The 17,149-nt window shown below is 33.0% G+C and overlaps 1 protein-coding gene across 1 annotated transcript; it reads right to left on the reverse strand.

Annotated features, from left to right (window-relative positions):
* Positions 1–2,363: 2,363 nt before the first annotated feature.
* LOC148271597 (motile sperm domain-containing protein 1-like) lies at positions 2,364–15,842 on the reverse strand. The gene is made up of 4 exons (XM_088241190.1): positions 15,560–15,842; positions 12,766–12,929; positions 11,617–11,765; positions 2,364–7,783 (listed from the first exon to the last, which is right to left on the reverse strand). Exons 1-4 carry the CDS (start codon positions 15,678–15,680, stop codon positions 7,618–7,620), a joined length of 600 nt encoding a protein of 199 aa, XP_088097316.1. The 5' UTR covers positions 15,681–15,842; the 3' UTR covers positions 2,364–7,617.
* Between the last annotated feature and the right edge of the window lie 1,307 nt (positions 15,843–17,149).

Raw genomic sequence — 17,149 nt, forward strand, 5'->3', positions numbered from 1 at the left:
CACACCTGGCTGGTGGTCAAAGAATGATTAAATACACGTCGGGTATCACCAAGCGTTTGGGCATCAGTAAAGTGTCGTAATTTTTTAGGGTTTAGTGCACGTCATAAGTATTTACAATGAAAGCATCCACCCCTTTCCCGAAACTGTTCATAAAGACTTGAGTCTTTCTTCAGTTTCGCATATCAATATCAATTTTTTTTTTTTTAAACTAATTAAGCGAAAATTTAATATTTCTTTACAATCAAACCGCGAAAATAACAAAACAAATAAACTTTCATTGTACCCCTCACTGCAGTTTTGTCAGTTTGTGATCAATCAAATACACATGGTCAGCACAATCACCTTTTTCTAATTTCCCAGTATTAAAGTGAAGGAATACAGTGTTAGTTCCAAATTGAGACCGCGGCCGCACGCTCCAGATCCCGCATCAGAAAGGAAGAAGAACGTAGTCGTAAGTATTAATAGGTTGATGGATTCAAGTATATATTGTATATATACAGGGTGTTCTTTAAACCCTGTCACATCCGAAACCACGATCAGTATGGGCAAGAAGACATATTAGCATATTTAAAAAATATTTAGAACAAAAAAATTTTTTTTAAATAAAAAAAAAAAAAACAAATGGTTGCTTACTTCTGCAGGGTATTAGTGAGGAGAGCGCGGCGCAGTATTAAACTCCCCCCTCCTCGTTTCTCCCCTGCAGAAGAAAGCAACCATTTGCTTTTTTGATATTTTATTTTTTAAATCTTATTCGTTCTAAAAAATTATTTTAATGTGCCAATATGTCTTCTTGCTCATACTGATCATCGTGGTTTCGGATGTGACAAGGTTTAATGAACACCTTGTATATATACAGTTGGATAATCTATATAGCGCCATTTTTGTGAAAATCGTCTCAAGGGCATGCACAGTAAATAAATATCCCAGCACGTCTTGCAGCTGCAGAGCGCATGGACGGTTGGAATTCTAGACCCCATTTACGAAATTTAAATATTTTATAGTTGATAACATTTACATATGGAAGCTAGATTACCAATCGTCGTGCAGCTACAGAGGAGACGGATGAGTGGAATTCTAGCAGCTTGAAAATTATATTAATAAATTTACAAAACATGAACATAGAGCAGAGTCGTAAATTGGGCAAGTGTTTACTAAATGAATTAAGTCATTCATTATTCCATGTCCGCTCCCTAGTTGGAGGATATGTTGTCCACAAAGATCCTCCAAGCATCTCTGTCGGCTGCCAGCTCTTGTGCATCCTCCCAAGTCAGGTTCGCGTCCCGCGTAGCTCTGACACTAAATGCCGACGAACAGTCAGCAGTGAACATCTAGGACGTCGACCTGATGCCTTGTAAAGTAGGCAAGCGTGCTTAAGGCTCTCAGGTGGCATCCGCAGCACATGGCCAAACCAACCGTATCGCCTCCGCTTGATGACAGTTGTCAACGAAGTTTGCTGCGTCCGTTCTCTTATTACTTCATTCCTCACAAAGTCAAACCACTGCACACCCAATATTCTTCGGAGACACCTATTCTCAAAACTCAGAATTTTGCTGCTTTGGGCCTTAGTGAGGTGCCACGATTCGCATCCGTAGAGAACAGGTGTTATATAGGAGGCATTTGGTTTTCACTGAGTAAATATCCGATCTCCAAACAGCCTTCATACTATTGAATGTGGCGCCTGCTATTCCTAGCCACACTTCCAGTTCTTTTTGAAAGCTGCCATTTTCCGTGACATATACTCCCAGGTATTTGAAAATCTCGACCCTTTCGATGACTTGGTTTGACAGAGTCGGGGGATTTAGGGCACAAAGGCATGAAGTGTTACACAGTACATGGATTTTTGTAATATTGATTTTTAAACCCATGCATGCGGAGTACCTATTTAGGCTATCTACAGTGGTCTGAAGACCCCTGACGATTCATCGTCGATTATAACCGCATCATCGGCATACTCTAGGTCGCAGAGTTTTCAGGAGGAGATGGAAATTCCTCGATCTAGTGGAATTGACTTCCTTAAGATGAAGTCCATTAGGATTATAAAAAGGAATGGTGCAAGGACGCAACCTTGACGAACTCCGGTGGTGACCTCAAACCAAATTAAGTACTATTTATATAAAATATACAGAAGTAGAAGGTATGTATAATACATCCACTGGTTTTCTATCCTGTATAGTATAACTCCCCGTGATAAGTTCTATGTTAGTAAAATGATTTAATCAAAATAGTTAGTAACCATAATAATAAGAGGTTTAGAATTCCAACAGCGCTCTGTAAGGCACCCTTTCACGTGCCTAGATGGGATTTTTCTATTAAAAAAAACACAAATAAAGTAATTACTGAATATCCAAGGAAATTAAAACATATTTATCACAATAAATTTATTGAATAAAAAAATATTCTTTGTAAGAATAGTTACATCATAGGTTCTAACATTAGATTATATTATACCAGTGTCAGAATATGTGAAAAGTTAAAACAACATAAAATATTTTCTAAAGTTTGATGACCATAATTTTTATTTAACCTCAAGGAAAATAATAGAATTAAGGTCACTTACAATTCGGGGGCTTAGGGTCATAAGGGCGAAACTACAAAAAATGCTGTTTTGTGTTAAGTACTAATCTGATATCCAAACAAAATATCCTGTTAGTGACAAAAAGATGAAACTCATCCGATAAGTAGTTACCTAGATAAATTTGTGTGAAACTACAAATGAAGCGTTTTGTTTAAAGTCAGAAGAATAAAACACCTTTTACATCATTTTGTTAATTTACTAATGTAAGCGCAAGTTAGGGTCATATAGACGAAAGCGTAGTTTCATATTTTTGTCTCTAAAACATTTTATGCTCTATTAACTGTATTTTTTATTTTCTTTATTTGTTACCCTTAAAAGACAGTATTATTTTTTGAAAACTGTTTTATCATTTATCTCAAAACTGTGTTTTTGTAGTTTCGCCTTTATGACCCTTAACCCCCGAATTATAATTTATTTCACATAGGAAGAATGCTGCGGGTTCACAAGAAAGTACAAAATATAGAGGCCAAAACAGGAAGGCCGTTCTGATATATATATATTTGGATGATTTATATAGTGCCATTTTTGTGAAAATCACCTCAAGGGCGCTGATCACCTCAAGGGCACAATAAGCAATAAGTTATTACGCCGTGTGTCATCGCACTCTTTTTCGACGTTTGGAACCGCATTACAGCGTCCATCATCAGTCATCGACCCCGAAGATGCCTTCTGTAAAGGCCAACAAGGAGTACGAATGACACATGGCATAATAACCCAAAAAAGCTCATTGTGCAATTAGATAAATATATTTTTAAAAGTATGTACATACATGTATTGTTTACGAGTATTTTAAATATCACATTATTTAAAATAATTGGGTTTTTATTCTACTAGCAGATTTATGTATACATAAAATGTAAAACCACATCAATATTGTTGACATATTGCACACTATATTTTGTTATAATTACAAATTTGACTAGGGATACCATAGATATTCAGTGAGCTATATATAAAGCATATATTATATGCTTTCAGCTTCTCCAGACCGTTAAATAGATAACAGGAAATACATATTTTAAAATTAAATTTTTAAAATGTTAAAACAGCAGAAACTTAATTTGTATGAGATGGTCATTGACTCATTATACTCGTATATTATAAAATACTAGCAGTCATAAACAAGGAGTCTTAGTCAGCTTGTGGTCCTATGGTGGTGTTGCTCCCTAGATCGGAGGTACGAGTTTCTAAGCATTACGACAATGGGATGCATAGGGGAAAAAAATGCATCTGTGCATCCGATGAACTTTTCACTATAATTTTGAAAAAATTGAAGAGCTTAAAGCTTACAATAACAGAATTAAGAATAGTCCAGAAACCGCATACGCACATCAAACAGAAGGCGACTAAACTACTCATAAATGAGGAAGTTTCCGTTTTGACCCATTAGTTTCTTTGTAGACGTCGCTCAGTACGCAACTCCTGATTTGAATTCAACTATGCCGTGTTGTGTCCTTTAAAGTGTCCTAAAATCTGCTAGGATCTTAAAGGAACAGGATGGAATCACATTTCATGAGTAATTAGCAAATGAATGGGTATGTAGCAAATGTATTACTAAAAAATTGAATTATTTTTCCACCTGTCAGATTGTCGAAGAAACAAAATTAACATTTCGTTCCTGGCAACCCAGGGTAGTAAAATTGTTTACCCTACTTTGCTCATCTAATGAGAGAACTAATGAAAATTGGATCTCGGATTAAACAACTCTGTGGTGGACATTTGACCGACATTCTCTTTAAAACATAAAATATTATTTAAATTTGTTTTATATTTTAAGTTTAGAGTCTTATTAAATGACCCTTTACTTATTTACTCTGTTGTGTCAATCAATACCGCGTGCACAATAAAATTTTAGAGAAATTAACAGATTGCTTTTTTTTTTACCTTACATTTGTGTTATAATTATATTTTTTCCCATCGTGCAACATTACGTGGTGACATCACGAACGCGCGCGGCAAAAGTGGGGCATAGTGGGGGAATTATTAGACACAGTCCGATGTATTCAAATATGATTCTACGCTATTCTCGACTATCCTTAATTCTATGCATAACATCTTCATAGTGAGGGAGACTAAATACCATTATTTCTAAATTAAGTGAAATGAAATAAGAGTCAACAGTGTAATATAATGAACATATAAATTATATACACACAGAATAATAAATCAACTCAAATGAATTATTTATACATCATTATAAAATTATAATAAAAAATAAAAACAAAACAGTACTTAGCAATTTGACAGGTATAGACAAAATATTTATAATTAATAAAATTTCATAAAATTAAAATGGAGGAACATATCATTAACATAAAATATTCACATTTTTTTTCACTGGCTGTATAATTAATTTATTTTATTTGTATACAATAGTTTAACTGCATACATTCAATATTTAGAAGAAATCTAAACTTGTACTAGGTATTCTGGAAATTGAAATATCGATCACACGCATTAAAGTGGCATGAACAGTGAAGCCTATCATCGGGTGTGCGGTGCGGGAGCAGACCGCGCACGCCATGAACAAGAACCCTTACAGTACCTGACTGTAGATCACGACCGTAAAATAATATGTGTGTATTAATTATATTAAAACAGTCTCCCGCGTAGTGTTTCTGTTGTAGAAATTAATTCAGATGAAATACAAAATACTGTTACTGTTACACTGCTGTATAATTTGGACAATAAAAATCATAGTCCATTATATGTACAACTCTCAGAGTAATAACACAACACAAAGTTAGTTGCAGTTTTACAGCAACACAACGGACTGTAGATGCTCAGGGCGAGAATTGCAAGCGCAAACCGAAAACGTCCGTTACACGTTTGACTTAAAAACCAAATCAACAATTTGGAATGCTTTTGTTCTACGCAATAGAGCTAGAGGGCTTCTCCGGTGAATTATTACTCTGAGGTATAACTAGATCCAATAACATTATTCAATTAAAATAAATTATGCCCAAACTTGTCTGCATTTAACTGGGCCTTGAAAAAAATCTGGTATGGAATTTATACCTATGTTACAGCATAAATATATAAATAAATATGCATTTTACTAGCTCTCATTAAAAAACTAAGCATGTTACGCTAATAAGGCAAAAATATATCTACAAATTGTCTTACTTTTAGTATTAAGAAACCGGGCTGTGGTCCCGTGGGAGTATTGTGGACTCACGGACCAAAGGTCTGAGGTTCAAATCCCACTATACACAACTCGATTTTCATTTTTCCAGAACAAGTTATTTACGACTTATGGGAAATGGTCTTAAAATTTAAATGTTTGAGTAAATAATAATAAATAAAGTATTTCCCTTTTTTTAAATGAAAAAAAAAATATAAAAGTATAATGTTGTATTATGGTCTAACATATAAAAATATTACTTTTTAAAATTTAATAGCAAACCCAAAAATGCATTTTTTTTTATATAAAATAATTATGTACACATTGATAATATATTGTATTTTTATTTGTAACACAAATACTCAATGTCATAACAGGAACATTCGCTTAGCCTACTTTACATTTTGCAAATTTTTATACATTTGATAGTATGTGTTTTTTTTATTTATAGATAAAACAGAAGAATGGGTATTTGAATCTAGTGGTGCAAAAAAGAACAGTAGTTGCAATATTATCTAAATAATGACTCGTACTAAACAAATAATGGTTTCCAAAACTGGTTGCCGCAATCCGGTTCTTGTACCGAAATGTCAAGATTTAACCTTTTCTTCCTTATACCCCCTCCCTTTTCCCTCCCCTAAACCATTTCTTCGTTTCTTAGTCCTGACAGATCGACACGGATTCTTCGAGGATGGTTTGTTTCCAGACAGATTCGCTTTAAGCCCGTATTACACAAGTCAGAAAACAAATTAGATATTTTATTTGTTTATTGTAGAAATTGATAATTTAGATAACTTAAGACCGATTAGAGATTACTTAGTTATAATTGAAGAGTTGAGAGGAGCTTGAGGTACTTAATCGACATTTAAATAATTCTTGGCAAAATGGCTTCCAAACATTTATGACTTTGATGTTGATGTTACGATTTTTTCTTAACATATATTGAATACGTTTCTATGGCATTTTTTTGCGAATATTTAAATTAGCCGTACAGACTTTTTTTGTTAATTTAGTTTCCAGCTTTAATATTGGCGCTTGAATTAACGTGGCTTAAACCATGGGATTTTTTTATATCCAACTACATACTCAGGTAAAATTGATGTCAAATGTCGCTTAAGCTCCTATGGCTCTCAGCACCTTAATTGAATGTTGTTATGCAGAAAGCAGTCAGTCTACAATTTTGAAAAAATGAGATATTAGTGTTTTCGAGCTCAGAAGGTACATTCTATGTTCTGCTAAAACAGCAAGGCCACTTTCATACAAAAAACTGTAATAATCACTTTCTGAAAATTTCATGGTGTCAAAATGCCGTGAAAATGAATGTCACCTCATACGGAGTTTAAATGAGGTTTCATCAAATATTAGATCTGGCTGTTTTCTGCAAAATGCATAGATTAAGTTGTTTAGTCGGCACTTTAAAAAATCACCAAATTTCCTTAACACATGATTAAAGTTATCAAAAAAATTAAATTGGGGATTCTTTAGAATTAAGTACCCTAATATAAACATAAAATAATATGATCAATATATAATGACATAATACATATCAGAGTTTTACTAGGGCTGGTTATTTTCTGCAAAATGCACATCTTACGTTGTGCGGTCAGCCAGACTTAGAAAATCATTAAATCTTGTCATATACATAATTAAATTCTATTGTGTAGATTTGATTATTCACTCTTTTCGCAAAAGTGCTATTATCTCAGCTTCACTTTTCTATGGCTGGCTGCTTTCTGCATAACAGATGCAATTATAATGGCAACAACTCAAAAAGTAAAGGAGAAATAGCCATAAAAATAAAGAGGAATACATGCGTAGGAATATTTTAACTTGGAAGATATTGCGTATGCAGGGGTACTGTCCACACACACGAGGACACGGACTTTTATTCTACGGAGAGCGCCGTGAAGGGCCACAGTCACGGGGCGGGGCGGATAAGGAGCATCGTAAAGAGACCGAGGATGAAGGAGCAGACGAGCTGGACATTGGGAGACAGCTGGAGGCGCTCTTGGACATGCGGCGGGAGCAGTAGGGCGCACACGCACACCGCACACACCGCTATTACCACTCCGCTCGGTTCAGACCTATAGACATATAATACTTGAAACAAAAATCTCTGGACTGCCATTTGCGAATGTCAGCTTGATGAAGAAGATATCATCATTCCTATTCCGCACTTTATGGTGCATAGGGCACTATGTTCGTACACAAATCGCAGCGTACCTTGATAATTTTTATTACATGAAGGTAAGATGATCAGTCTTACGCTTTAAGTACCAGTTCAGGGACTATGAAATATTCTAGTGTGAAAACACCCTTTAAATAAATATTTCATATCAACCATGTCGGGAGTCGAACCCGAGACCTCTTGCATGGTAGGCAAATGCGCTACCGTTACACAATGAGGCCGACATGAGGAAGATTCAAGACATGTTTTTTTGGATGGCCCATAAATGATTGCTATTATGATTTACGTATTTATACGATATTTATCTAGTTAGAAATGGTGTTAAGATGTAAATATGTTGTATTAAATGTAAAGTTCTCAAAATATTCAATACTAACTTACTAACTTACTAACCTGTATATTTATTTTATTTTTTTATTTATTCATATTTTTCGCTTACAAACTATAAATTAATAATAAAAATAATGTGACCTCACTGGGGTTTCCCGTGCCGAGGACACTTAACAATTTAGTTTTTTTTTTATTACATTTGAGAATAAACAAAGAAGACTCATTTAAAAAACAAACATAATTAACAAATATTCTGACAGTTTTAAAAACAAGGTATTTATATACATCTATATTATTTATATTACAAAACACACAATGAAAACAACAAAAACCTAACATAAGCCATACAGTTGTGGAGCAGTTGATTCAGCATTGGTATGGGCGAATGAGACAATCCATTTTACTTCTACCTAGCTCCACTATCCATTTTTTTATAGCCTTTTAAACATTTTCTCATTACTAATTCCTTTAATAGATAGTGGAAGTAGGTTATAGATTTTAATTGAATAATACTCAAAATCCCTTTGTCTGAAAGTGGTATTAGTTTGTATTTGTTTAAGTTGTTTATGTGTTGAGGATCTAGTGATTATATTATTTGTATGTGATGTATTGTGGGGGTTATACTACCAACACATGTATAAATATGCAAATAAACAAAAAAACAAAAAACTCGACACTGGCCAGAACACCCTTTTTTTTGCGCAGTGAGGAGGTTTTGAAAAACTAAAATATTCAATTGTCCCTGGACTGGCAACTGACGCCCTGCCTTCCCGTTACAGATGATCGATACATGTTCCGTTTACTTTTCCAACGCAGTACTCTATGCACTGTCAGATGCGGATAAGGGTTTGATGATGAGGAAATTTAGTGATTTTTTAAAAATAATTATGTGTTACTTTAACAGATAACTAAGCAAAAACATTATTTCATATCCCGGCTTTCATTTTACTGTTAATATGTTTGCTAGGATTTTAGAGGTGGAAGCTGTGTAAATGCCTACATTTTAAAGCTTCTACTTTTAAAGAAGTTATTTTTTATATAAACTCTTAAATTTGTCACTCCCCTGCCTAATCCCAAACCTAATGAGGCAAAGGGCACTGCATTGGTACACAAATCGCTGCATATCTTTTTTTAGAAATCTAAATAAAAATTATATTGACTCTTTAAATGGATTGAGTTTTTCTAGTGACATTTCTTGGTGGAACTGTGTTTTAATTATTAAAAAATAAATAAATAAAAATTAAAATTAATAGGTGAAAATTATAAACAAAAGTGGAATTAAACGAAAGTAGTATTTTTATTTTTTAGTAACACTGGTATTTATAGCAACATCTAGAATTTTTATTTTTTGTTAGCGTATCGTAAAAAGAAAGTTTTTTCTTACTGGATATATTGATTTGTTTAAAGTTTTTTACAATATTTATGTATATCATGTCATTTTTATTTTCTAACTAGTTATATGTAGGAATATGTATTTGAATGTACCAAATGTTATATTTTTTTCTTACTTTATATATTTTATCTATGCACCATACTTGTAAAAGCGCTCCGGGTGTTTATGTGAATTAAATAAAGCTAATATATGACCTCCTTTATCTAACACCGACTATAGAGCTCTTTAAAAAAACTAAACAATTATATGTTAATGAACTTTTTCAACTAGAATCTTTAAAATTTATTCATAAGTTAGTCACTGATATCATTGTAGACAAAGAACTTAAACATGAAAAAAAAAGGCAATAAACATGGACATAATACAAGAATATCAGAACAATAGCTATTTATTTGATTTATTTATTTTATTTATCTTATTAATCTTATTTATCATATTTATTTTATTTTATTTTATTTATTTATTTTATTTATTTTATTTATTTTATTTATTTTATTTATTTTATTTATTTTATTTATTTTATTTATTTTATTTATTTTATTTATTTTATTTATTTTATTTAGTTTATTTATTTTATTTATTTTATTTATTTTATTTACTTTATTTATTTTATTTATTTTATTTGTTTTATTTATTTTATTAATTTTATTTCATTTATTTGATTTATTTTTATTTTTTTAATTTATTTTATTTATTAACGGACATTGTCCATGTATAAAATTTATAGGGTTTAAATATTACAATAAAAGAATAGTTTAAAACATTTTTTTTAAAAAGAAAAGAAGCATTGACAAACATAAGGAACATCAAGACAAGATCTGGACTATTTATTTAGTGCTCGTTTAAATCGTTGTAAACTTAAACCAAAAAACTCCAGATCTTGTCTTGAGTTAACAATACGACAAAGACGGGTCATTGGAGAATTAAGGCCATAGTATTTTCTATGCTGATCAATGAACAGTACTTCATTTTTTCTCATCCTACGAGTCGGAGTATTGAATTTTACCTGTCCCAGTTATGATGGAACATCGATTATACCATTTAGTATGCCGAACATATATATATTATTATATTCCATATGGAATCAATATTAGTTCTACATTTTTGTAGACTAGAAATATTTAACATTGACTCTATATCAGCATAAGAATAATTACTTCTCTCTAGTCCAAGCATCCACGCTACTTTTCGAAGCAAGCGATGTTGGAGTGAATCAATGTGATTTATGCGACTGACATAGAATGGAGACCAGACCATGGAGGCATATACTAGAAGAGGGTGAACAGTTGAGCAATAAAAAGTTTTGATTGTACGGACATTAGTAAAATCAGAGGATATTCTGTTAATGAAACCAAGTAATTTCAGAGATTTATGTCACTCGTCAATTTATGTGTCGTTGTACGTCAGTTTATAGTCCAAATTAAGTCGTAAATCTCTGATGGACTTAACTACATCAATTTTGCAGTTTTCTATTAGGTACTCGAAGAAAATCAGTTGTTTTGTTCTATGAAATGACATTATTTTGCATTTTTTAATATTTAGTTCCAATTTATTGACTTTACACCATTGGTTAAAAGAGTTAATGTCTGATTGAAGAAGAAAACAGTCTTGTAAAGTTTGAATTATTTTGAGAATCTTGTTGTCGTCCGTAAAGAGCCAAAAGCAAGAATGATTTAGCAACATCAATAATAAACTAATTGAAAAGCATGGGTGCTAAATGAGCACCCTGAGGTGCACCCGATGTAACATCAACACTGGTTGATAAATAGTTATTAATCTGAACATTTTGTTTCCTACCAGTAAGATATGATTTAATAAATGAGAGTAATGGATTTCTTATTCCTAAGGCATGTAATTTATATATGAGAATTTTATGATCTACTTTGTCAAATACCTTGGAAAAATGTGGCACTGTACAATAAATAAATATCCCAATAGGTCTTGCAGCTACAGAACACATTGACGGTTGGGATTCTAGTTCCTCGTTTGTAAGCGCTAGTACCAACCTGTGTTGTGTACAACCGGGGGGGCAGGTGGTGAGAGCCGAGGAACGCCCGGCGAGGGGCTGGAAGGCCTCGCTGCGCTCATCTTGCCCTTCACCTCCCTCGGGCTCCCCGGCAAGGAACTTGGCTACCACAATGCGCTTTCCCAGCAGCTGTTGTATTATTATATTTTATTATGGAGAGTATTAAAAATGAGAAAATCACAAGTCGTGCTGATGCCGATATTATTTTCAATCTCTAAGCGAGTATGTCTCAAATAATGTATGCGTTAAGGAGTATGGATGTACACAAAGGAGTATAGCGTCACTTGTCAAAAATATTCCATTGAATTTATTCACAAAAATGACATGGCAATGCCTTCTTTGAAATATAAAAATGCAAAAATATTTTGAAGAAAAATGTAGATTTTGTTAATTTTCATAAAAGGAAATGTGTTTGCAATTGTTGAATTGAATGAATAAGTCCGTAAATAAATAAATAATATTTGTTTATCTGAATTTTTGAACTCGTGTAAAATTAAGACAACCAATATTGCTGGCACAACACCGATTTATCGAACAAGTATTATTACAACAGAGAAGAAGAACATTTTAGAGAAAGGAATACGGAAGTTTAGGCATTTACAGAGCTTATACCCGGCATTGGCTGGTGAAATCCAGTCCTTGTCTACAAATATTTGGACAAACTTTTCACTCCTATTTAAATAAAATTATCAAGATTTCATAAAATTTAGGAATTTAATGATTAAAACAATTTGTGCAAAAACAAATGAAAAAGAATATATGTAACGAGTGTAGTTGTAATTTAGATGAAAGATTAAATAATAAAAATATTAAAGTTGAAATGTAAATTTATTGCAAAAGAGAGAATGCGGAAGTCTAGGCATTTACAGCGCTTATGACCTGTCATCGGATGGTTCAAGTGGCTACTTCAAATACTTTACAACATTCAACATTCTGCCTATGTTTAAACCTCCACATTTCTTCAACTCTGCCATCTGTTGACTTTTGTGAAATGTTTTCATTCACCATTGCAAAAAATTTCGATCTTAATAACCCCCTAGGGAGGAAATTCAGCCTGTCTACAAACATTTGGACATATTCAAAGACATTTTTGATAGTTGAAATGACTCATCAATGAATAGATAGTCACCTGATTGGTAATCCTGTCGTGCATAGTGATGCGGAACTTGTCAGAAGAGTTGCAGTGGATAGAGGAGGGCTGGGAGTATCGCAGGACTACGTCTACGCAACTCAGGGGGGCAATAACCCCCTCGGGATCTGTCACTGTGAACTTGTGCGGCGAGGTGCACATCACTACACAAACATGACAGTGTTTTCTTTTATTTAAAATGTCAAGTACAAAACAATTACGCACTTTGGTGGGCTCGTTGTTTAAAGCAAAATCTTCCAGCCGGTCGAAAAGCAGACTGGTCAAAAGCAAATATGGTCAAAATGACTAATTTAATTTTATCAAATATTTTTATTTTCAAATTACAGCAATTTTTTAGTGAGTAGATAGAGCTTGCACATATACACTCATTAATCAAAATACTTATGTTAAACACGTTACATGATGGAGAATGCGGGATCCGGTAATGAGTTTGGATGGAGACAGGAAGAGGATACAGGAAAGAAAAGGAATAAATGAATAAAAAAAAGAGAAGGGTTATTAGGATTCTAGGGATATATAGTAATGTTTCAGGCGTTTCTTAAAAGTGGCCAAAGAAGGTGCATTTTTTATATGAAGAGGTAGATCGTTCCGAAGTCTTAAACAAAAAAGGAATTGCTGAATAATTATGTGCTATGTCGAGGAACGGAAGGTTGCCTCTCTCGAGGAGAACAAAGTGATGGACCATGATCAGAAAGGTTTATGGAATTCTCAGCAAGATATTTTGCTGCGCAATATTGACACATAGTAATATTTTTTGAGGTTAAAATAAAGCTAATGCTTTGGTTCTGCAAACGCTTCAGACGATCACCGAGTTCAGAATTGGCATCAAGATAAAAAATATTAGCATAGAGAAAATAAAATGATATTTTCTGCTGTGGTTGGAAGAAAATTCTGAAACCTTTTCAGTAAATGGAGGGTATGGTAAAACTTTATCCTGACTCGATGATCTGTTTTTGCCATGTTAAATGTTGGTCCATATATTGAGATCTTTAAGTGTTTTTGTGAAGGGAATCCCATTATTGATGATTACTACAGTAGGTTCGATTCTTCTTCTTCTTTTTTGCCGCGTCTACCAGAGGTTGGTGACCATCATCAATTAAACTAATTAGGGCTGCAGCATCCGGCACACCGAACCGCGGTCTAAGATTTCCGAGCCATGGTGCTTTTTTCCGTCCCATACCCCGCCTGCCCTCCATCTTTCCTCTCATAATAAGTTGGAGAAGGGCACACTTCTCATTGCGGAATATGTAACTAAAGTATGAGGCTTTTCTTTTTTTGAAGTGGGCAGTAACTCCCTCTCTTCTTTGTTCACGAACATTTTAAGCATCACGATGCTTAAAACTGTTTCATTAAAGACAAAACCAGTCCATGAGATTTAAAGCATTTTTCAGTTGAGACTTTAAGAGTCCAATTCTCCAATCCATACAGCGACACTGGCAAAATATAAAATTTTATTGCTCTCTATCTTGAGCTCGGTCTCCGTTCCAGTTGCGCAAGTGTTTCTGCATTTTATAAAAGGTTGATCCGGAAATCTCAATTCTAGTCTTTATTTCTGAATTTGGATTCCACTCGTTATTTAGCCAGCATCCTCAATATTTAAAACAGGTAACCTGTTCTATTCCACTCCTGTCTATAGTGAGACGAACGTTAATGCCTCTTGGTTCGCTGGCCACCATAGCTTTAGTTTTAAAGGCTTTAATTTTGATTCTGAATTTATCCTGCATTATTTACTTTGTCAACAACTTGCTGTAGATGATTAGCAGTATCAGCTATAATGGCAGTATTATCAGCGTATCTTATATTATTATTTACTTTGCCGTTTATTTTAATTCCTATGTCAACGCCCTTGAGGTGATTTTCACAAAAATGGCACTATAAAAATTATCCTACTATAATAATAATTATAACATCTTGCGAGGCTTCTCTAAATACGAATTTGGAGTATAAATTATAAACATTGGCGAAAGTATGCAACCCTGTCTTACACCTTTCAGCATACATGTGCGATCAGTGTTAATGTAATTTATATGGACGTGAGCAGTTTGATTCCAATAGAGGCTATAGCTAATCTTCCAAGCAAACTATTTGAAACAATCTACAATACCTAGAATATTCGACCAATATAACAATAGATTTACTGAGGCTGATAATTTTTATGACAATGTATGTAAATTTACGTAAAAATGATAGAAATATTTAGAGAAGCAGATATTTAACTTTATTATTAAAAACGTAATTTTCATTTCTTATCTTTTACATTCGTTATATTTAGCATAATTTAAATTATGATATTAAGTGCAAACAATTATTTTGGTGTGTGCATGAGTGTCCTTCACTAATATACAAAAAAATACAATATTTGTGTACACACTGTTTGTTTACACAGTAAAATAAATAATATCTTTCCCATCTAACCCAATTTTGTTAAGAAGGAATAACAACTTATCGACTATGAGAAGGCATACGATAATTTGTTATTATCGGATGCCTTCTCATAGTCGATAAAACACATATAGATATTTCTTTGTTAGTCGAGACATTTTTGCGTCAGCATTTGAATGGAAAAGGGGGCCTTCCTTGTACCAAAACCACTGCGAAAAGCGATTAGGTTAGATTATTCCTTCATATTTCTTGGAAGATCTGAACCCCTAGGTTAGGTACTATTTATTTATTGTCAAAACTGAACAAAGGAAAAAACTACATTTTGAGAACAAAAGTACCCGTAACAATAAAAAGAACTAATAATGATGAATAATGATTTACGAAATGATACCTTGAAACTTTACAGCAAAATCACAAGGATTATAAAGAGTAAGTAGTTGCTTGTACGTATGCCTTGCCGCCAAATAAAACTCCAAAGAAATTGGAAACACAAAAACAGGAAGCTTCTTCATTTCGAACACCGTCGATATCAAAGAGAGTGAAAATTCAGAATCATACAAATAATATGAAAATCAAATAAATATTATGAAGGCATATTGTTTTGAACCACTCGATTTTATAATAGTCTGTGGCTGTAATCTGTGGCTGTCACCTGTCACACAAATTTATTGTCTGTGTCACACAGGGTTGCCAGACTGGATCAAGCGAAAAGAGGTACATTTAGAAAAATAAATCGGTAGATTTCGGTAGATTCGGGGGGCACAGAGGCGAGGTGGAGGGAAAATAAATTTGACAGTTGTTTAAAATTAAACCGCCGTTTCGCCTAAGCCCGTTGCTTTAAAAAGTCGAAAAGGCTTGATAAATGAACAATTGAAAACCCTAAGAATTAATTATGTAAATTACTAAAATATATCGACGCCGGATTTTCTTTTATTACTTTGAGGTTATGTTGATATTTCTATTTCAACAATACTGTATTTTGTGTAACCATACAAACTCTTCAAGGGTTAAAGGCATACACATTAATGAAATCACACTAAGTCACATATGAATGCAATTTTTTTTATGCACAAAGATACATCGGTTGAATGTATTTCCATTAAATATATTCAATGATGTATGATAATACCCGTTCTGTGGAAATTCAAGTATTGTGTATTGTAAGCCTGGTCGGTACAAATAGTTTTTTTTGCAGATAGAAGCGTCTTGCAGCATAGAGACCCTGACATTGATGGGTATTCTATATATATCTATGTCCTGGTCATTTTTGCAATCATCAGTCAAACTTTTTTGTCAAACAAAATTGCCAAACAAAGAAATAATTAATATTTTTTAAAGGTCTTTGAATATATGTCAATGGATTGACTGTCAACTTAAATGGACTAATCATCTTGAAGTAATTGTTAATAAACTAAGATATTTAAAATATGTGTTCAAACGACTAAGTATTTACGCCCAGCTAAATACGATTAAAAGGGTATATGATGCACTTGTACAGTCACCGCTTTCCTATGGAATAATTGGATGGGGGGGAACTTACAACAATCATATTTAACCATTAGAAACTATTCAAAAATTTATATTAAAAATAATGCTTCACAAAAATCGCACTTTTCCCTCTTTCCAATTGTTCCAAGGAGCTTAACTTTTTGATTTAAGACAAATATATTGTTCTTAATGTTTAAAATATATATTTAAGAACCAAAAATTATTTACAAGTAATTCAAATAGATCAATTCAAAGACGGAATCGTGTGTTAGAAATACCACGTTGTAAAACGAGGCTCGCACAGAGTTTATATAAACACATATTTTATAGGCCCAAAAATTTTTAATTCTTTTTTTACTGATAATATTTCATTGACTCCAAACTTTCAAAATTTTCCTTCTTTTAAAAAACATGTACTATCCTGGATTCAAACTAAAGATATGAACTCTTTTTTTCTATGATTTATTTTGTTGCCCTTCAATAATAAGGACAA

The sequence above is a fragment of the Micrasema longulum genome, unplaced genomic scaffold, assembly GCF_059751315.1.
Source record: "Micrasema longulum isolate JH-2025_06_02 unplaced genomic scaffold, ASM5975131v1 h1tg002775l, whole genome shotgun sequence".
In the NCBI taxonomy this organism is placed as follows: domain Eukaryota; kingdom Metazoa; phylum Arthropoda; class Insecta; order Trichoptera; family Brachycentridae; genus Micrasema; species Micrasema longulum.